The 23,596-nt window shown below is 35.6% G+C and overlaps 1 protein-coding gene across 13 annotated transcripts in view; it reads right to left on the reverse strand.

The window, feature by feature from the left end:
• ERC1 (ELKS/RAB6-interacting/CAST family member 1) overlaps positions 1-23,596 on the reverse strand; it is a 505,760-nt gene that overhangs the window by 312,265 nt on the left and 169,899 nt on the right. For all 13 annotated transcript variants that reach the window (XM_053225651.1, XM_053225649.1, XM_053225652.1 and 10 more), the window contains 4 exons: positions 20,703-20,840; positions 19,200-19,340; positions 17,147-17,287; positions 7,140-7,333 (listed from right to left, as the gene is read on the reverse strand). In XM_053225651.1, coding sequence (XP_053081626.1) covers positions 7,140-7,333; positions 17,147-17,287; positions 19,200-19,340; positions 20,703-20,840 — 614 coding nt within the window. The remainder of the gene's footprint in view (positions 1-7,139; positions 7,334-17,146; positions 17,288-19,199; positions 19,341-20,702; positions 20,841-23,596) is intronic.

Consider the following 23,596-nt stretch of genomic DNA (forward strand, 5'->3'; position numbering starts at 1 on the left):
TGTAAATTAAAAAAATTAATTAAATTTAAAAAAAAGAGAAATTCCCAAAGAACATGCCACCAAAGTTACAGACTCACACTAAATTGCTCTCAGACATTGTTTGTTTTATTCTCCACATAATTTTGTTAGAGTGAGCATTTAGTAAAACCAAATTAAGCAGACAGAAATAAAAGTTTGTATACATAATTTTGAAAGTGGCTAAATATAGTCTTCTCTAATTTGAGATTATCAATTTAAGAAGTATTTTGCTAAATAAAAAACAATTTCTAAAACCAAAAGAAAAGAAAGAAAGAAAGAAAGAAAGAAAGAAAGAAAGAAAGACAGACAGACAGACACGTTAAAAAATTTTGTTTAAGGTCAAAATCTATCACTCTTTAAAGTAGTTGTCTGATTGAGGGCAAAAATCTCTTGTATAATGCCCTTTCCAAAAGTGAAGGGACAAGGTCTGTTCCAGGCATTCAGGTGGGGATGAAGGAAGAGAAGAGACAAAGAAAGAGAGGACTAAAACGAAGGTAACAAAGGACTGAGAGCTGTGTGCACATATCTGAAGACATCAGCATAGTAGAATAATTTGTAACTGCTTTAACTGGTATCCTTGAAGTACTGCCTTATTTAAAAGAACCAAAATTGTCATAACAATTTAATCACCCCTGATTTGAGGCACTAAGTAAAACAGTGAGGAAGTTAATTTTTGATTCATAAAGTATTAGGTAGATAAAGACAGCTCAACCTTGGTCAAGGTCCCTAACCTGTGTCTGTCTTAACACTTCCAATGCTTGTTTAACTTCTCAAAACTTTAAATCTTTTCAAAATGGTTGCTTCTACTACAGAAACATTTTTAAAAGAAAACGAGGAGGAAATAAGTTTGTAAATAACTGTAACAGTTTGAAATCTTTGGGTGTTAAATTACAGAAAATCTTGTTTCAAAATAGCTTAAACTTTTTCTAATTTTTTTAAGTTTATTTTGAGAGAGAGTATGTAAACGAGGAAGGGGCAGAGAGAGGGAGAGACAGAATCCAAAGCTGTTAGCTCAGGGCTCGAACTCATGAACCATGAGATCATGACCTGAGCTGAGATTAAGAAGAGTTGGATGCTTAGCCAACTGAGCCACCCAGAGTAAAACCCCAAAATAGCTTAAAATTTATGAAAATATACTCTCTCACAAAACATAAGTCTAGTTTCAGAAATACTCCTAAAGTGAGTTCAGGAATATTACTGAAGATGGAAGAAACAAATGAAAAGATATAATATGCTCACAGCTGAAAGAATATTGTTAAAATGTCCGTGCTATCCAAAGCAATCTATATTCAATGCAATCCCTATCAAAATACCAATATATTTTGCACAAAACTAGAATAATCCTAAATTTTGTAAGAAGCCACAAAAGACCCTCAATAGCAAAAGCAATCTTAAAAAAGAAATACAAAGAGAGGTATCACAATCCCAGATTTTAAACTCTACTTCAAAGCTAATCAAACCAGTATGGCACAGGAACAAAAACAGACACACAGGTCAATGAAACAAGATAAAGATCCATGAAATAAACCCACACTTGTACAATCTACAACAAAGGAGGCAAGAATACAAATAGGGAAAAGACAGTCTCTTCAGTAAATGATGTTGAGAACACTAAAGAGCTACACAAAAAAGAGTAAAACCACTTTCTTTCGCCATATTAAAAAAAAAAAACTCAAAATGGATTAAAAACCTAATGGTCTGACCTGAAACCATAAAATTCCTAAAAGAAAATATAAACCATAAGTATTATGACATCAGTTTTAGCAGTATTTTTTTTTTCTGGATATTTCTTCTCAAGGAAAACAAAAACAAAAATAAACTATTGGGACTATATCAAATCAAACAGCTTTACATAGCAAAGGAAACCATCAACAAAATGAAAGGCAACCTACTGAATAGGAGAAGATACATGCAAAAGATATATCTGATAAGGGGTTACTATCCAAAACATATAAAAAATTCATACAACTCAACAACAACAACAAAATGATTAAAGGGGCACCTGGGTGGCTCAGTCAGTTAAGCCTCCGACTTCGGCTCAGGTCATGATCTCGCAGTTGGTGAGTTTGAGCCCCGCGTTGGGCTCTGTGCTAACAGCTCAGAGCCTGGAAAATGCTTCGGATTCTGTGTCTCCCTCTCTGTCTGTCTGCCCCTCCCCCGCTTGTGCTCTCTCAAAAATAAATAAACGTTAAAAAAAAATGATTAGAAAATGGGCAGAGGATGGAATAGACATGTTTCCAAAGAAGACACAAAGACGGCCAACTGACAAAAGATGCTTAATACCATGAATCGTCCAGGAAATGCAAATCAAAACCACAGTGAGATATAACCTCCCATCAGTCATAATGGCTAGTATCAAGAAAGACAAGATATAACAAGTGTTGGTGAAGACATGGAGAAAAGAGAACCCTAGTGCACAACTGGTGGGAAAGTAAACTGGTGCAGCCACCAAGGAAAACAGTATGAAGGTTGCTCAAAAAAATTAAAAATAGAAATACCATAAGATATCCATTTCTGGGTATTCACCCAAAGAAAGCAAAAAAAAAAAAAAAAATTCAGAAAGATATATGCACCCCTATGTTTGATGATGCATTATTTACAGTAGCCACAATATGGGAACAACCTAAGTGTCCATCAATAGATGGATGAATATGATGTTGTATATATATTTATAGTGGAATATCACTCGTTCATAAAAAAGAATGAAATCTTGCCATCTGGGACAACTGGATAGACCTAGATGGTACTATGCTAAGTGAAATAAGTCAAATAGAAAAAGACAAATACCATAACAAAAAAACAAAACAAATACCAAAAACAAAACAAACAAAAAAAGAAACAGACACATAAATAAGAGAACAGAATGGTGGTTGTTAGAAGCAGGGGCAGGGATGGGGGGAGGAGGAATGGGAGAAATAGGTAAAAGTGAAAAAGAGGTACAAACTTCCAGCATAAAAGAATTAAGTCATGGGGATGAAAATCACAGCATAGAGAATACAGTCAGTAATATTATGATAACTTTGGTGACAGACGGTAACTACAGTTATTGTGGTGAGCATTTCATAATGTATATACAAACATCATATCACTGTCTACCTGAAACTAATATAATATTGTATGTCAACTCTACTTCAATTAAAATATATACACACACAAAGAAAAACTAATTCATAGATACAGAGAACAGATTAAGTGGTTGCCAGAGTTATGGGTTGAGGATGGGTGAAGATTGTCAAAAGGTATAAACTTTCTGGGGATGTCATGTACATGAGTATAGTTAACAATACTGTAGGGTGTATCTGAAAGCTGCTAAGAGAATAGATCCTAAAAGTTCTCATTACATGAAAAAAAAACTCTGACTTTTTGCAGATGTTAACCACAGTTATTGTGATTATTTTGCAATCTATACAAATATTGAATCATTATATTGTATACCTGAAATTAATATAATGTCATATGCCAACTAGACCTCAATAAAAACAATTTCTTTAATTAAAAAAAAATTTAAACAATTATTGCAGAAGTCTGAAAAGATAGTAAACCAGAAATCTGAAAAGATATTAAATCAGAGTTCTATCACTCTACAATTACTCTTCTCTCAACATTTTAAACATTATGCCAAGATAAGCCTCTCCATTATAAATCTAAATATAAACTCTAATATAATCACTTTAGAAAAGAAATTCTCAATTACAATCAGGGTTTCTAAGGCTAAGCTAAATTGATCTACTTACATAAGGACAGGTAAAGCTCTAGGACTTTTTAATTATTATGTTTTTTTCTCCCTTAAATTGAGCTATAAAGGCTATCCAAAATCACTAGGTGAAAACTTTTTTAAATGTCAACTTGGCTAGCCTAAAGTGCTTAGTTACTTAACCAAACACTAATTTAGATGTTGCTATGAAAGTTACAATTCATCTTCTAAAAATAATAATAATCAATGAATCAATCAATCTTCTAATCCATTTAAGCAAAGGAGATTATCCCAGATAATGAATAGGCATAACTGAATCCTTTGGAAGGCTCCTAAAAACAGGGCTGAGGTTTTCCTAAGAGAGAAAAAAAATTCTACCTGTGGACTTGGCTGAATTTTTGCCCATGCCATGGGATTTCTATCTTGATGCTGATGTTCTCTTCCTGTCACCTTGCCATCCAGATTTCAGACTTCCTTTGCCAAGTCCCACACAATCATGCAAAACAACTCCCTGCAATAAATCTTTTAAATCTCCTTGTATAAACGATATATAGATATATATAGACATATAGATATATATAAATGAGATTATATATCTCTCTATATATCATTTATACAAGGAGATTTAAAAGATTTATTGCAAGGAGTTGTTTATATAGATATACAGATATATATATATATACCCTACTAGTTCTGCCTCTGGTTGAACTCCCAATTTATATACACCACAGTTTAGAATATTAATTTAGAAGTAGTATCTCTTACACTTAATTGGGAAGATATTTTGTATGTGCAAATATATGGGTGGCCTTACATAATCCTTTTAAAAACTGCAGTAGGTCAACAGAACAACAGTGGTACAACACTGAATCATCCTCTACAGGAGCTACTATTGTTCTACAAGAGCAATGTAGGGGACTATTCATTTTTATCTAGGTCACAAAGAAAAGGCCTAGGAATTCTTTATGATTTAATCTAAACCTTTTAACACTGGAGATTTTTACATAAATACTAGGAAATTTGCAAAGAACACTAAGAATTTTCTCTAGTTCAATGATCATAACAGTCCACTTTTTTTTTTTTTTTTGCATTTAGAAGGTTGCTGAACACCCTTTAGAAATGAATTCTATATCCTGAATTATGTGTGGAACTACCATCACATTAAGGGGCCACAACTTAAAGGGCATGTCAGCATTGGAACAACCACATACAAGATGGGCTAGAAACAAAGACAAAGACAATCATAATCAACAATATCTGAATCTTACCACAGAGAACACATACTTTATCCTCAAAACAATGTCCCAAGAGGTACAGTTCAACTGACCTATACTGGCTGTTCTTTAATTCTGATCAAGCAAAATTCCCAGCAAGCCTCAGCAGTAGCAAAAGCAGCAGTAGCAATTCAGTTTATTACAGAACTGTAGCCTTACATAACACTCACTTTCCCAGGAAGTCCCAAACAAACCCCCCTGACGGTTCAGGGACAGAAACCTGGCGTGGAAGGTACAAATTGCGGGAGGCTGGCTTTCTGAGAAACAGCATGGCCAAGAGGGAACACACATAAAAAACACACAGAGACCAAAATCCCAATGGATTAGGACCATGATAAGACAAATCAAAAGAAAGGTGAAGAAATTCAAATGATAAATTATGGGGAGACAGACACCCACATATAGGAAATAGTGGAATGGCAACACAAGAAGCAAATGGTTAGTAAGAAACACAGCAGCCACACACATGCATCTCAGTACTAAATATGGGAACAAAAGGCATAAATAATATAATCCTGACTCTCTTTGACTATTATTCAAATCTTAAACTGTATTACTGAACAAGAAATTATAAAGCCAGTAACAAAAAGTGAGTTTTAAAAACTTCCTTTTTTTGGTAGCCAAGAAACTTTGTGTCAAATCCTAAAACAAAATTACAGTGCTACCTGGTGAGAGGATAAAACTGTAGTGCTTTTCAACCTTTTAAGTTACATTCTGTGGAAAGCACAGATCACTCACAAGTTTCTCAAAATGTGAGAAATACGGTGGATAATGAAAGCTATTTGTTGTGCTTTGAGTCTGAAATATAAATTTAATCCTATTTCTTACTCTCTTTCAAGTCACACCCATCTCCAAAAATCAGCATTAGATCCAAAAATGAATCAAAGTTTCTCCAAGCAAGCTGTCTGAAATAACAAGCAATAATTTCAATGTAGGTATCTAATACAAGAAAACAAACAGAAAAATGAAACTTTATCAAGGAATTTCTTTTCTGAAATACTAAAATATTTAGTGGGAAGTCACTAATCCATCAAAAGTATTGTATTTTAAAACCTATGCAGTACTGCTGCTGATTTCAGGCCAACACAGAGCAGGGAGGCATGTGAGTATGTAAATGTGTGTGTGTCCTGGGGGGGAAAGTGCAGTGCAAACATGAAAAAAGGCACATAATCTCATCTTGAGACTCTAGTAATTTCTTAATTCTGACCTGAAGAATTCTATCCATTCATCTTATCCAGAACCAGAAATACAAATAGAATTAATATCAAAGTAAAAGGAATCTAGCGAGTATGCAACCAGCTATGTTATTAACACTTTCAGTATAGTGAAGAAAAATTGTGAGGATTAAACTTTATTGTTTTGGTTTCTTGAAACTCAAAATTCTATGGGTACAGAATAGGAGAAAAATTAATTCTAGGGGAGTATTAAGTCTACCAGTCACCCATAAATTTTAAACTTAATACAATTTATGAAAGTTGTCTCAGATTTCCCAACCTTCAAGAACATGAAAATAAAATATTCCTAGAAATCAGCTCCAAGAAGCTATAGAGGTTAGTGACTTCACTCTGTCACTGTCATCTCTGACTATTTAAAAGAACATGGTGATTAATGAAGTTCTACTAGAAGAACTGCTTCTATGTACGTGTAAATTTATGTTAAATACATGCTGTAAAAGAAGAGGTCAAAAAACAAATACATAATCTTTAGTATAAAACACTCTAATTAGAGGGAGAAATAAAAGAGCTGTCTAGCTAGATCTATAAGCACAGCTCATTTTAAAGAATTCATCTACTTTACTATGTAGATAAAGTAATTAAAAAGCAAGTAGCTATTTGTACTCTACTGATTAGCCAGTAGAAAACTTCAATTTCTCAATCAATGAATAATACTTCCTCACTTTCCAATTAATGATGCTGATGTCCGGAGCTTCCTAATATATTTCCATCCTATGTCACCTTTTAGATGTTGCAGCAATGAATTTACAATGACTTATAATAAAAAGCAGATTAAAAAAAATAACATAAGCACTCAAGAATCTAAATTCCAAGAGGCAGATACACTGAAAAAGTACACCCCCAAAAGTATACAGTTTTAAAAACATACTTTAATCTTTCTAACATAGAGAGTCCACCATTCAGCTTCCCTTTCCTTACCTTTCCAACTCTGCAATCTTCTTATCTTTGTCATTCTTCTCATTTTCCACTTCTTTCAAGATTTCCAAGAGGCGGTCAACTTCTGCCTGGGCCTTGCTAGATTCATCTTTGTACCTGGCAGTCTCTCTCTCCAATTGCTGTATTCGGTCATTCATCTCTGGACTGGCTCTGGCTTCCAATGTTGCCTCATGTGCCTACAAAGAAAAGTGTTCAAATTCCATGATTCACATATAGTGGCAGTGAACACTACAGTTCCAAAGCACTATCTACATTTCAAATTATTTATTTTTTAATGTTTATTTTTCAGAGACAGAGCGTGAGCCGGGGAGGGGCAGAGGGAGAGGGAGACACAGAATCTGAAGCAGGCTCCAGGCTCTGAGCTGTCAGCACAGAGCCCAACACGGGGTCTCAAACTCATGAACTGGGAGGTCATGACCTGAGCCAGAGTCAGACACTTAACTGACTGAGCCACCCAGGAACCCCTACATTCCAATTTAAACATAGCATTATCAAATATCTAATAGCTCATCTTCAATTTATAAAGTTTTTCTCTGCTTAAATATTATATAAATAAAATATTAGTAATAAGTTGAGAAATAATTATCATGAATTTCAAACAGGTTTGGGTTTATATGTACTACTGTACATCTCTGAATATTTATTAGGCCAAAAATCATCATAAGACAAGAGATTTTTCTGAGTCTAGTGATACAAACAAGGCATTAGACTACTATTGACCTCTCCAAGATACTTTCTCCAATCTCTCAAAAAGGCATCACCAGAGATCCACTGCTGATGTTACTATAACCACTGCCAATGCTGAGATCAAATTCGCACTTGACCCTTACTTTCCTTCCCTTTTCCTATATACTGCTTTATCAAACATGTATGAATCACATAGAGCATACAGAATCACATAGATTCTGCAGATGAAATACTTCCATGAAAATGAAGTTAGGTTAAGAAAATGGCTATCCACACATAGGTACCTTCCTAAGGCAAGAATTCAGGGTTTTACAAAGTAACATGGAACAAGCAAAGTTAGAAGTCAACGATCACCTTCAGAACCAAGAAGAAAACTTTTATTCAGAATCCTGTTGCAAATGCCAACTAATAACTCCAATGCATTTTGGAATGGAAAGCAATTTCAATAATTAAAAACTAATTATCAAGTCTTCAATTTTCCTTCTGAATATGTATAATGTATTTAATGAAAAGGTCATGGTGAAGATGTTTCATTTTCCCTTATTTAACAGACAATAGAATATACTCAGTTCTTTAAAAAGGTTTGAAAAAATACTAAAGGAGTAAATATATGTTGTTAAGAAATAATCTGGAAAGTTCTGAAAACTAACTTGAGAAATGTTTCCACAAATTGGGCTAAATGCTTTGTCAAAGCAAAAGCTGTACTTCTAAGATTAAAATCCTGACAATAATTTTTGTTTCAGGTGTAACCAGTTTTAAAAATCCAGTTACTAACAGTGGCCTTTAAAAAAGAGTCCACTGGAGTACTTGGGTGGCTCAGTCAGTTAAGTGTCCGACTTTGGCTCAAGTCATGATCTCACCGTTCATGAGTTTGAGCCCCATGTCGGGCTCTGTGCTGACAGTTTGGAGCCTTGGAACCTGCTTCAGATTCTGTCTCTGTCACTCTCTGCTCCTCCCTTGCTTGTGTTCTTTCTCAAAAATAAACAAACACTAAAAAAAAAACAAAAATGTTCACTGGAAGATGTATTTTAATGTGTTACCAAAATTCTACCTTAAACTGGTGGTGTTAAAAGCCACAAGATAAAATCTAGCATAAAGATAGGTAGGGCGCCTGGGTGGCTCAGTTGGTTAGGTATCTAGCTCTTGATTTCAGCTCAGGTCATGATCTCACGGTTTGTGGGAATGAGCCCCTTGTGGGGCTCGGCACTGACAGCACAGAGCTTGCTTGGGATTCTCTCCCTCCCTCTCTCCCCGTCCCCTGTTCACGCTGTGCTCTCTCTCAAAATAAATAAGCATTTATAAATAAACAAATAAATAAAATGAAAAGAAAGGAGGAAAGAGAGGCAACTCTGAATCAATTAATCATTAAGAATAAAACAAGGCAATGGGGACACCTGAGTGGCTCAGTCAGTTGAGCGTCCGACTTGGGCTCAGGTCATGATCTCATTGTTGACAAGTTCGAGCCCCCTGTCAGGCTCTATGCTGACAGCTCAGAGCCTGGAGCCTGCTTCGGATTCTGTGTCTCCCTCTCTCTGCCCCTCCCCCACTCATGCTAGGTCTCTCTTGTCTCAAAAATAAACAAACAAAAAAAAAAGAAGAAGAAAACAAGGCAAAAGCAGCAGAAATGCAAACACATCTCAAAGCCTGGGGTGGGGGGGGGGGTGGATTTTGATCTCAGAAACTTTTCCACTTTGTATTCACTCCAAATCTACCAAATCTATACTTTCTATGCTTTAGAAAGGAGACATTTTAGAAAGTCTATAGAATTCCTACTTGAGGAAGGGAGAGAGAAGGTCTTGTGCATTCACTTTTGTTTAGAGTAGTAAAAAAACCTCTCATACAAAATACAGAAAAAAACATCTACCTAGGCTTTATGGCACTACTCTGTCATGTCACTTACTGGTCTGAATGGGTGGCTTAAAACTATTTTCAGGACCGAAAAGGAAGAAGAGTCAGGAAGAAAAGAAGAGAAAAAGGTAGAATGAAATGGTATAAGAATAGAACAAGCAAGAGAAAAAAAAAGTAAAAGGTTAAAAAATATAATTTAAAAAATTAACAATAAAAAAATTCTCTAGGAAGAGAGATTTCTTCCCAGAGAAGAAAAAAAAAGAAGTTAGCACTTTTTACAATTCTGGTAATTCAGAAGTTGAATTTCAAGACTGTTCTTAATAATTTTAAGGTCATTATCTCATGCTGAAGACATAAAATACCCAAATTCATATCTAGGATATAAATTCCTAAGCTAGAAGTAAAAAATGTCTTGAATTTATCATTATCTCAAGATTAGTTCCCTTCCACTACAAACAAAATAGAGAAATTTCTTTGAAAATTTCAATAATAATCAGAGCCTTATGAATAAATATGTTAGAACTCCAACCTTATGCCACTTACGGTTTTTAGCAAGAAAATGTGCCAAATATCACTTCATATCAACCTACAAACAAATGTGGGTTCATTTCTGAATTTTCTATTCTGTTCCAGAGCATGAATGGAAGTGGAGCAGAGAGAGAAAAAAGGAGACACGGAATCCAAAGCAGGTTCCAGGCTCTGAGCTGTCTGCACAGAGTCCGACGTGGGGCTTGAACCCATGAACCATGAGATCATGACCTGAGCCAAAGTCAGACACTTAACCAACTGAGCCACCCAAGCACCCTTCAGAAAATAGATTTTAAAAGTTTCCACAACCAGGGTGCCTAGGTGGCTCAGTCGGTTAAGTGTCCAACTTCAGCTCAGGTTGTGATCTCACGGCTCATGAGTCTGACCCCCACATCGGGCTCCCTGCTGTCAGCATAGAACCAGCTTCAGATCCTCTGTCCCTCTCTCTTTCTCTGCCCCTCCCCCTTTTGAGAGCACTCATGCACGTTCTCTCTCAAAAATAAACAAACATTTAAAAAAGTTCCCACAACCAAAAAATAAAATAAGCTGTATCTATGTAAAAAAATAAAAATAAACCTACTAGTAAGCTATAAAACAACAACAAAACATTAACACAAAAGACAAAGATAACAAAACCCTAGGCCTAATAAGCTACTAAGAAGAATTAAAACTGTAGCAAATTAAAAAATATATATATATGACAATATTTGGTTCTATTTATTTTAGATGAAATTGACATATTAGTTTCAGGCATACACAATGATTTGACTATGTACAGCATATTGTGAAATGGTCACAATGTACCTAATTAACATCTATTACCACAAACTTACAAATAATTTTCTTCTTGTGATGAGAACTTTTAAGATCTACTTGCTCTCAGCAACTTTCAAATATATAAAAAAGTATTATTAACTAGTCACCATGCTGCACATTACATCTTCAGGACTTATTTATTTTGTAACTGTAGGTTTTTACCTTTTGAATCCCTTCCCCATTTCGCCTATACACCACCACTTCCCACCCCCGGCAACCACCAATCTGTTCTCTGTATCTATGGGTTCAGGTTTTTGTTTTTGTTTTTACATTCCACATGTAAGTGATATCATGTGGTATTTGTCTCTGTTTCACTGCTCTGCTTTTAAAATGTGCAAGGGAAGTATTTATTACGAGAATGAGATAAAAATTGTTCTGAGTCTTACATTTTATTGCCTAACTCTTATCTCAATCGTACATTGGAAATACTCATTTACTCTAAGACATATTTTAAGTCAAAATTGTCTTTTTTTCCTTTCTTGAGAAGTAATTTCCAACATAAATTAATGACTTTAGAAACACTTTGACAATATATAAAGTATTCAAGTTCATCTGACATCTAGTAGAACTAAAAAAGCTACATAAGACATGTATATTGTTAACTCAGACCTCTGTGATATACTCTCAAATCCCCTGGGAGAGGTAACCTATTGATTCCATAAATATTTATGTATTAATTAATAAAACTAAATCTGATTCCCAAATATAGGTAATAATTGTATTTTTATTGCAGGTTTATTTTAGATGTTATTCTAAATGGCAAAACTCACATATATATCTTCATAAAACAAGAATGAGTAAGTCTGTTCTATATGGAAAACAGCTATAAATTCAGCTCCAACATGTAAAACACTTGGAAGTCACCACTACCATTCTTAAAATAAGAAAAAACTAAAAAACTGAATATGAGTTACTTTTCTTGGACCTATCAGAGAACTGAGGGCAAAGGGCAAACTACAACTCCAAAATCAAGAGACACAGGCAAATCCAGGGGGTCACAGTTGGGATCTACTTACCCGGAGCAAAGCTGTTGGCAGAAACACTTCAATTGGTAACTTTGAGGAAATACTAGAGGCTGAGTGTGGACAAGCATGAGAGTGAGAAAGCCCTAGAAGCTGCAGTTTCAGGGCAGACCCACCACTCTTTCACAGTCTTTACCCCCAGGAACCTCACCAAGTTCTCACAGTGAAGAGCTCGCAAAAATCCCCTTGTGGTTCTGGTAAGGCTGTAGAGGGGTAATAAATGCCCAAAGCATACTCTACCCAAAGGCAGACTCTCCAGGAGCAAAGATTTTAACAGAGTTTTATCCCACCTGGCAGATGGGCATTCCTCCCGTTCTAGCCCCCTCTAGCTAAGGAGAAAACCTTAGTGAAGGTCACAGCGAGGGACAGAGACTCATAAAAGACCAAGACTTAATCATCAGATTATAGAAAGTTTATCTTTTCCCACATCTTACCACCACAACAATAGGGTTCTAGTATGATAACAAAGGGTAACAGCTGAAAGAGCTACAAGATGCAGACTCTCTGAAGACAGAAGCACAAAGTCAACAGAGACAAGGACACTTAGAGGAGACTGAAGCCTCTGGCACCTACAGCTACAGCAAACATTAAATACAGCTCAACTTCTAGCCAGATTAAAACCTCACACATAAGCCTATTTACCTCAGTTTCTGCAGGTACAGTTTCTACCTGATACAACATATCTGGCTTTCAACAAAAAAATTACAAGGTGTGATAAAAGACAAGAAAAGACACAGTCTGAAGAGATACAGTAAGCATCAAAATCAGACTCAGATATTTGACAGAAATGTTGGAATTAATCAGACAGGGAATTTAAGACAACTGATGAAAAGTTAAGGTCCCTAATGGGAAAAGAGACAATATTCAAGAACAAATGGGTGATATAATCAGAGAGGTGAACACTTTAAGAATCAAAAGGAAATTCTAGGTATAAAAAACCTGTAAGAGAAATTAATGCCTTTGATGGACTCATTAGTAGGCTGGATTTGGCTGAAGAAAGAATCCGTAAGCATGAAGACAAGTCAATAGAAACTTCCCAAAACAAAAAGATTTTTAAAAATGAAATAAATAAATTAAAAACCAGTAGAGAACATCCAAGGAACTACAGAGTAATTTCAAAGGTGAAACATCTAGATAATTGGAATACCAAAAGGAAAAAAAGAAATATATTAAGGGCACCTGGGTGGCTCAGTCAGTTAAATGTCTGACTTTGGCTCAGGTCATGATCTCACGGCTCATATGAATTCAGGCCCCACATGGGGCTCTGTGCTGACAGCTCAGAGCCTGGAGCCTGCTTTGCATTCTGTGTCTCCCTGTCTCTCTGCCTCTCCCCTGATCACTCGCTCGCTCTCTCTCTCTCTCTAAAAAAATGAACATTTAAAAAAATATTTTAAGTAATTATGGCTGAGAATTTTCCAAAATTAATGACATGCACCAAATCAGGAAGCTCAGAACACCAGGCAATATAAATACTCAGCATCTACATGTAAGCACATCATATTAAAACTGTAGAAAATGAAACACAAAGAAAAAAGGTTACAAGAAGTCAGAAGGGGAAAAAACACCTCACCAGCAGAGTAACAATGTTAAGAACTACAGTTGACTTCTCATCAGAAATCATGTAAGAAGACAAGAGAGTGAAACCTTTAAAGTGTTGGGGAAAAAAGCCCACCAACCTAGAATTCTATAACCATTTTTAATATCTTTCAAAAGTGAACAAGAAATAAAGACTTTCTTAGACAAACAAAAACTGAGAAGTTCATAGCCAGTAGACTTACCCTGCAAAAATATATTAAAAGAAGTGCTTCATGCAGAAGGAAAATTATATAGGTCAGAAACTCACATATACATATAGAAAGAAAGAGAACTGAAGAAAGAATAAAGCTAAAATTTCACCTTTTATTATTTTTATTCTTCCTCTAAAAGGTAACAATTTTAAAGTAAGGATAGTAATGTATTGGGGTGATTATCACATATGGATAAATGAAATGAATGATAACAATGTCATCAGGGAAGGGAAGAAGGAATTGGGAGGATTCTGTTGTATGGTACCTGCACGACACAAAGTGGGATAACATTTTCTGAAAGTGAACTTTGATTAAAAATGTTTACTGTGTGATTTTTTTGATAGGACACCAGAAACACAGGCAACAAAAGCAAAAATAGAAGTAAAAAGCTTCTATATGAAAGTAAAAAGTAAAAAGCTCCATCAAAGTAAAAAGCTTCTATAAGAAAACTATCAACAAAATGAAAAGGCAACCTACAGAATAGGAGAAAACATTTTCAAAACTTATAGCTGACATATTCAAAATAAGTAAGGAACTCATACAACTTAATAGCACAAACACAAATAATCCCATTAAAATGGGTGAAAGACTTGAATAGATAGTTCTTCCAAAGAAGACAGAAGACAAACTATGGCCAACAGGTACATGAAAAGTAGCTGAACATCACTAACCATCAAGGAAATGCAAATCAAAATCACAGTGAGATAACACGTAACACTTGTTAGAATGGCTATCATCAAAAAGACTAGAAATGAGAGTTGCCAAGACTATGGAGAAAAGGGAACCCTTGTACCCCACTGATGGGAATGCAGATTCATACAACCATTAAGGAAAACAGTACAAAGCTTTCTCAGAAATTCTTAAATGGAGCTACTATATGATCCAGCAATCCCATCCCTGGATATATATCCAAAAGAAATGAAATCAGTATCTCAAAGAGATATCTACACTCTCATGTTCACTGTAGCATTACTCACAAGAGCCAAGATATGGAAAGAATCTAAGTACCCATCAACAGATGAATGGATAAAGGAAATATGTGTCTCTGTGTGTGCATATACTATATATATATGATACATATATATCATATATATCATAAATATTATTTAATCATAAAAAAGAATTATTTAATCATAAAAAGAAGGAAATCCTGCCATTTGTGACAATATGGATGAACCTGGAGGGCATTATGCTAAGTGAAACAAGCTGGACACAGAAAGACAAATACTGTATGATCTCACTTATACGTAAAACCTAAAAAAGGTGAACTCATAGAAGCAAACTAGAATGGTAGTTGTCAGGAGCTAGAGGGTAGAGAAATGAGGAGGTGTTGTCTACAGCCATACCACCCTGAACGTGCCTGATCTCGTCTGATCTCGGAAGCTAAGCAGGGTCGGGCCTGGTTAGTACTTGGATGGGAGAAATGAGGAGGTGTTGATCAAAGATTACAAACTTTCAGTTTTGAGTAAATTCTGAGGATCTAATGTATAGGATAGTGACTATACTTAATAATACTATATTATATACTTGAAATTTGCTAAGAGAGTATATTTTAAAAGCGCTCTCACCACAAAAAAATAAAATAATAACTATGTGAGGTGATAAATGTGTTAACTAGCTTGACTGTGGTAACCATTTTGCAATGTATACATAAATCATCATGTAAACCTTAAATATATACAATTTTTATTTGTTAATTATATCTCAATAAAGTTGGGAAATAAGTAAAAAATGTATACTGCAAACTCTAGGGCAATCACTTGAAAAAACTGAAGAAATACAACTGATATGCTTAAAGGGGCAAGAAAAATGAATTACATAAAATGCTCAATTAAAACCAGAGAAGGTAGGAAAAGGGGTGAGAAAAGGCAAAAAACAAACAAAACAAATAAAAACTATACAAATAACCTCCTTGTTGGACTTGGGAACTGTGGAAGCATTTTAAAAGGAAAATATCAGTAATGAACTAAAATGAAAAGAAACAATGATCCAGAATGAAACAAAGAAAAATATGAGAAGAAAAATGGCCATTACTAAAACAGATAATAAATCAAAGTAGAGGAAAGCCATCAGCCTCCTCTACCCAAAGATAACTTTATTTTTTCTCATAAACCTACAGATAAAGCCTAAGATATAAGAGGCCATGATAACAAGAAGATTAAAAGTAAACAAATAGAAAATGTGGGATTGTCACAAACAGGGGAGTTTAGAATATTAATGAATAACATTACTCTTGATAGTTCCTGCTCTGTTTTATAACTCTGAATACATGTAACAGCTTCACCTTTGATATTCAGGTATTAAATAGAAAATTATTTCCACCTTTCCAGTGAGGAAAAAAAGCCAACTATCAAATGTGAATTGGTTATAATCGGAGTCCATAATCTCACAAATAGTATTTTCCTACTTATTCAAAAGTAACTATAAGATACTGGATTTTCTTCCTCTCTTTAGCTTAAAAATGTGATTTTGCTTTAGACATACTCTACATGAAATATTCATTATAAGGATATCATGTTGAATACACCCAATACATAGAAAGAGAACATAACTTAAAGTCTTGGGGAGCCTGGAGAGCTCCATCAGTTTAGTATCTGACTCTTGATTTTGGCTCAGGTCATGATCTCATGGTTCGTGAGATCCATGTTGACATATTGACAGTGAGGATTCTCTCCCTCCCTCTCTCTCTGCCTTTACCCCACTCGCACACATGTGTGTATACACGCTCTTCACTAACTCTCAAAATAAATAAACTTTAAAAACAAAAAACATCTTAAAGTCTCAAGACTAGGCTGTACCTGTTTTAATTAGTCATCATATGAATTGAACCCAGTTAACTGTTCCAATACTCACAGAGTTGACAGCTCGGAGATTATAAATATGAAAGTGTTTTGAAACCTACAAACTGCCATATAAATCTTAGAAATAAATCAGAGAAATGGACAATAAATATCTATATCAATCCTAATACTCACCCCTATGGGTGACTATCACTGCTAAATTATCTCCTAGGAAGCCCGATGCTAATGGAAGAAAAATACCAGAAAAATTAAGATTTTTACATTGTGGTCTTATATTTTACTCTTCCTCTGAACTGTCAATTTTCTAAGAATTTGAGCATTTTCAGTAGTAAAATAAAACAGGGTAAATACACTAAGAGAACTGATGAAGGTATAAATGACATGTTGAACTTTAGGGGATTATTACATCATTGGTAATTTATTACATGTGAACCCTGTAGAGTTTTCTACTATGTTCTTATTTAAAGCAAAGTAAGAAAAGTATAAAAATTCTCTTTAACCTTTTTCAACTGAGATTCCATTTTCAGACACTCCTCCTTCTTCTGTTCTAAAGCAATCTCCAGTGTCTTAAGTCGTGAATCCTTTTTCAGTCCTGAGGAAGCCAGGGAAGAAGCATGCTCTTTCAGATCCAAAAGTGAAGCCTAAAAAAAGCAATACACATCTAGAATAAATACTAATTACAAATAAAATGGAAATAAAATTTTTTAAATTTATTATCTTGGTGGCTTATATTTTCTGTTCATTATTATATACTGAAGTTTCCATTTCAAGAACATTCATGAAATATAAAACAATGTTAGCCTCAGCTTTCAAGTCCCAACTAAAATAAGTTGAATTCCCAAGAAATACCAATTGAATTGTGATTTAAGAGTTCTATCGGGGTGCCTGGGTGGGTCAGTCAGATGGGCGTCTGACTTCAGCTCAGGTCATGATCTCACATGGGTTCGAGCCTTGTGTTGGGCTCCGTGCTGACGGCTCAGAGCCTGGAGCCTGCTTCGGATTCTGTGTCTCCCTCTCTCTCTGCCCCTCCCCCACTCATGCTCTGTCTCTCTCTGTCTCTCTGTCTCTCTGCCTCTCTCTCTCTCTCTCTCTCCTTCAAAAAAAATAATAAACATTCAAAAAAAATTAAAAGAGGGGCGCCCGGGTGGCTCAGTTGGTTGAGCATCCGACTTCAGCTCAGGTCATGATCTCACAGTTTGTGGGCTTGAGCCCCACGTCGGGCTCTGTGCTGACAGCTCAGAGCTTGGTGCCTGCTTCAGATTCTGTGTCTCCCTCTCTCTCTCTGCCTCTCCCCCTGCTTGCACTCTCTCTCTCTCTCCCCCTCTCAAAAATAAATAAACATTAAAAAAATTTTTTTTTAATTTAAAAGAGTTCTATCAATACATATCCATTCCCACAAAATAAATGGAAGGAGATCAAGCTTTGTGAATGAAAGTAGTCACTAGTAGTAGGAGTCACTACTAGTTACTGTGGTAGCTACCCCAACATAAATATAAAACACTTTTCCCTTTTGGAAGGGAAGTTCCACTAGAAATAAAAATTACCATAAATTTTTTCCATATGTTTATTTATTTTTGGGGGAGAGAGAGAGAGAGAGAGAGAGAACGAGTGGGAGAGGGACAGAGAGAGATGGAGACACAAAATCTGAAGCAGGCTCCACGCTCTGAGCTGTCAGCACAGAGCCCAACGCAGGTCTCAAACCCACGAACAACGAGATCATGACCTGAGCTGAAGTCAAACACTTAACTGACTGAGCCTCCCAGGTGCCCCACCATAAATTTTCTTAAAAGATATAAGAAAGAAAACCCAAGAATGTTTCTAAAGCTCATGTATTATTACATGATCATAAGGCATTAGGTATTTCTACTATTTAGGTCATATTAACAGGATCCTCCTAAAGCAAGGCTACTAAGTCACCCAACTGGTCAGCAATCACTTAAGATTTCTCTGCCAATACTGAGATGTACTTAAGAGGTACCATAGGGGTGCCTGGTGGTTCAGTCACTTGGCCATCTGACTCTTGATTTCAGCTTAGGTCATGATCCCAGGGTTGTGGGATTGAGCCCTGTATCAGACTCCATGTTAAGTGTAGACCCTGATTAAGATTTTCTCCCTCTCTCCCTCTGCCCGTCTCTCCAACTCCTGTGCTCTAAAATAAAATTAAAAATTAAAAAAAATTTTTTAAGAGCCATTGTAAATAAGTTGTCCTCCATTTGCATATTCTTTTCATCTATCACCCTTCTTACCATTAGCACAGTATTTTTCCATGTGTAACTGCTTCAGTTTTTTAGAATCTATAAAAATGTCATTAACAAGTAAGAAACCAACTCATAACATATTGAAAGAGAGAAGACTTAGGAAATGAATGATCCAATCTACTACACCTCTGCAAAGCTTTCCAAAATACCCCTTAAGGTCTTCTGAAAAGGCATACTATAAGAATATTAAGAAAACCTTTTCTCAAATACATTTTTATATGCATTACATAAAGACCATCAACATATACATACAATGCACCAACTAAACAAATCATTCTATTTTGGTGATCTTAACCTCTTTTTCTGAGAGGTCGCCTTGCAATAAGCTGACTTTTTCTTTCAAGTCTTTAAGATCTTTTTTGTAGTTATCAATTTCCTCTTGCTTCTCTCGCTCATCTCTGTCCCGCTGTTCCTTTAAGCGTTCAATTGTCCGCTCCTGATAAGAGAGCACATCAATACATAAGAAAATTCCTTTCCTACTTATACCGTATGAGTGTAATTCAGCTTTTAGCTGATAAAATTTCAGACTCCCATGCTTCATTCAAAAGACAGTGGTAAGTTGTTAATAATTTACTTTTTAAAGAAGTCATACCTCCTACTCATCTTGCTTGCTATAACAAAGATGTGGCCTTGGTCTTTTGACTCCCCTGGGTTTCTGTTCCTATAATCTCAAATAGTATTAGAATCCCCTAAAGTATTCTTTTGGAAAAAACCATTTAACTCCCAAGTATCCAAAAACTTTACGCACGGGCACATGCATGCATGCATATGCGCGCGTGCACGCACGCACACACACACACACGCACACACACACACCCCTACCTTAAGGGCAACAGTCAACAAATACTCCTTTTTTATATGTAATTCACATGTTGCCCATAAGGCAATGGAAACAACTCACAATTCACACACCAAAAAAGGAGGAGGTTGGGGAGATTATGACATACTGAGCTTAAAAGCATAAAAAAGCACGGTAAAAGAGAGGAGCCGTTAAAACTTCTGTCAACAGATACTTAGGAAGTCTAAAAGTTGAAGCAATTTAAGCATATTTCTGGGTATTATTTCTGAATTTATTCAGGGATCAAGCCTTGATCCCTGGCATACAGTCTGAAGCATTCTGAGTCCAAGACGCTTAAAAAACAGTGACCCTATTCCTTTAAAAAAAAAATCCAATTAAAACGCCCCACCAAGATTCCTTAAACCTCCTTCCAAGACGTAAACACTTGTCCGGCTGGGCCACTTATTTACTTAGTCAACCATTCCTGAAAGATTAGGTTTGCTCATAAACACAAAATGCAGTAGCAAGGCCAAGTCTAGAAAAATAGCAAGTATGTATTAACGCATTAATACTAAATGTATTAATACTAAAATCCATGACTATATTAGGTACCAGTGTGGTATAGTAAAAGAGAACTAATAATATAGTGCTTCCTGATGGTCAATGTCTAATATTCTACATCCCCAAATTCTAGTTGATGAGATAAATAAAAAGAACTTTTCTTTTTTTTCAGAAGATAGTAAATGGGGAAAATATGGCTTACTGTTTACAAAGTTCAGCCACTGCCCTCTACTGTGGAATCCATCTTGCCTAACAAGAGATGCTTAAGGTGACAAAAACAGAGTGGATTTTCTTTTCCCTATACTATCTATGTCAGCAATAGTACAGAAAGCTCTTTTCTCTTTTGCCCCAAGGGACGTCTTCTGCCTTTTATATCCAAGTCTCATTACTAGAGAAAATTTTACATTAATGAGAAAGCAGAGGAAATGTGTCTATGAAGAGTCCAAACCAGTCACTCACTTTCTCTGCAAGGGCCTCTTCCAAAGTTGTCAAGGCAGTGTCGGTGTTGGTAGTGTCAGCCTGCAAAGATTTGACTCGTTCTTTCAAGCTGCTCATTTGCTTTTCCTTATCTCTAAGTTGCTCTTGAAGATTTTCAATCTGGGGGGGGGGGGGGGGGGAGGAAATTAAGAGAAATATAGTCACAATAAAAATAATTTTAAGTTGAAAACAGGTAGATCAGGGTTATCTCTGAGTGTGTTCCATAGAAATAATTTAATCCTAAGGGTTTCAAAACTGTATGCAAAATTTTAAAGTTAGAATTTATATCCAGAACAGAGAAAAGATGCACATACACATATATATATAAGTCTCTAAAGAAATAAGGAAAGTAACTAGAGAGAAAAGACCCAAGATATAGAGATGGGATGGAGAGAGGAATTATAGAGAGGAAAGACATGAGAAATTGGATTACTTCAATAATGACATTGTAAATCACAGTGAATTGAGGATTAGAACAAGCCAGTAAGACAGACAAATTAGCTGTATAAAGAAAAACTGTTCTTAAACACTAGTGTTAAGATATAATCTTAGATCTTCTTTTATCCAAACAGGAAGCATTTTCAATGAAATTCCTTTTGAAATTATTCATTCCTTCATATACATTATGGAGCTGAACGCATGCTATGGATGGCTCTGTGTGTGATCTATACTAGACAGATTTTCTTCTAACAGAGGACAACCATTAGGTGTTTTTAAACAAAGAAATGGTCTGGTCAGTTCTGTCTTTTAGATAGATAATTCTGATAGCTATGGAGAAATAATTTAAGGGGACTTACATGGAAAACAAATAGAGCTTATCAATTCAGGTAAAAGATTTTCAAGACCAGATGAGCTAAGAGAGATGGAAAGGAGGGAGTAGGTTTGAGAAACATTATGGAGATAGCATGTTATCATAGGAAACTCAAGTACCCATAATGAAAGATACTGAGTAAAAAAATAAATAAAGGGATTGTAGAGAGATAGCCTTTTTAAAAAAAATTTTTTTTAATGTTTATTTTTGAGAAAGAGAGTGAGTGGGGGAGGGGCAGAGGGAGCCTGCCTGAACACACAAACCGTGAGATCAAGATCTGAGCCAAAGTGAGATGTTCAACCAACTGAGCCACCCAGGTGCCCCAAGAGACAGCTTTAATAAACTAAAAGAAATAATAAGGCAATTACTGTAGAACTCACAAATTTCATTCATTCATTCAACACATACTTGAGCTACTGCTATAGGCCAGAAACTTTTCTAGGTGTTGAGAATACAGAAGTAATAAAAACGACAAAAATCCCTATCCTCAAAGAGATTACATCCTAATGCAGTAGACAATGAATGAATGAATGAAATACAGAATGTAGGATGGCAGTAAGTTCTAGAGAGAAAAATCAAGCTGCAGAATATGATTAGTCTCTTGAGCTAATACCAGAACTAGCTGGTTTACTTTACAGGGCTTTCAAAAAGCAACATAAAAGTTATCTCCTTTGAAAAGATTTCCTTGCTTTTACCTCCATGAGAATAAAACGCTCTTTGTATTTTATTACACATATACATGTTATATATACATACACATACACACATGTTCTCCATTCTTTAATATATCTATATGTTTGCCACATTTATCTCTATTCTCCCATCTGTATATACACACTGTAACACTAACCCCTGAACACATTATAATTCTTTGTTTGATACATGTCTTCACAAGTAGACTGGATCCTACACCTCCACCCCAATTTTCTATCATCATATCTGGCACACGTTAGGTCTATTATAAATATTGGTTCATTAATCAGTAAATGAATAATATATAAGCTCACACTTTTAGAGACTGTATTTAGGCATACACATAAACTCCTGCCAAGAAAGTAACTAAAAAAGAAGCCTAGATACAATGTTCAGATAACTTTCTGCAGTAATCAATTTAATATAAGCTCTTTAAGGAACTTCCTCATTCTACAGGGGAAGAAAAAATCAACTCCTTCTCTAAAGTCAATGAGAATTCCACAAGCAGAATAAATAAGCTATGCAAAAACATTTGGTAAATTTAGAGTAAGGTACCCTAAATACTGTGTAAGGCTTAGATTTTTATTCATTTTTTTTTTAAGGTAGGTAGGTAGGTTGGTTGGTTGGTTTGGTTTCTATGGTTGTTTATTTAGAGGGGGGAGGGGGAGGGAGGGAGGGAGGGAGGGGGAGAGAGAGAGAGAGAGAGAGAGAGAGAGAGAGAGAGAGAGCACGCACGCAGAGCAGAGGCAGAGAGGGAGGGGGAGAGAATCCCAAGCAGGTACCATGTTGTCAGACCACAGCCCAACGCAGGGCTCAATCTCACAAACCATGAGATCACGACCTGAGTCAAAATCAAGAGACGGACACTTAGCTGACTGAGCCAACCAGGTGCCCCTAGATTTTTATTCTTTAACAAAGAAACAATCATACAGGTAAACCATTGAAATGCTTGAAATGGGTTCCAGTCTTTTCAATGACATTAAAAGTTGAAACCTACTATCAGAAAAAGACCACCACAAATGAAAACCATTAGTCTACCTTAAATCAGACACTATTATTAGAATCTCATATGGATCACCACTTAGGTATACTCACAACCACTAAAGAGAATTTTGGCACTCAAAAATATAATACTCCATATGCAATAGAGAATGCAATGCCCTGCTTTTTACATGTTTAACCAGCTATGCATATCATTCTGGTTGTTAACATACAAACCTTATTAAACAAAGAAAAGATACGACCATGCTATTAATCAGACATTCTTGTCAAGAAAGAGCATACAAGAGCCATTATTTTAAATGAAATTTCACAGAAACAACCAAGTTTTACATGCAAGAAAATAGAGATTTGTTTTAGGAGACCACCTAAT

This window comes from Acinonyx jubatus, chromosome B4, assembly GCF_027475565.1.
Source record: "Acinonyx jubatus isolate Ajub_Pintada_27869175 chromosome B4, VMU_Ajub_asm_v1.0, whole genome shotgun sequence".
Lineage (NCBI taxonomy): Eukaryota > Metazoa > Chordata > Mammalia > Carnivora > Felidae > Acinonyx > Acinonyx jubatus.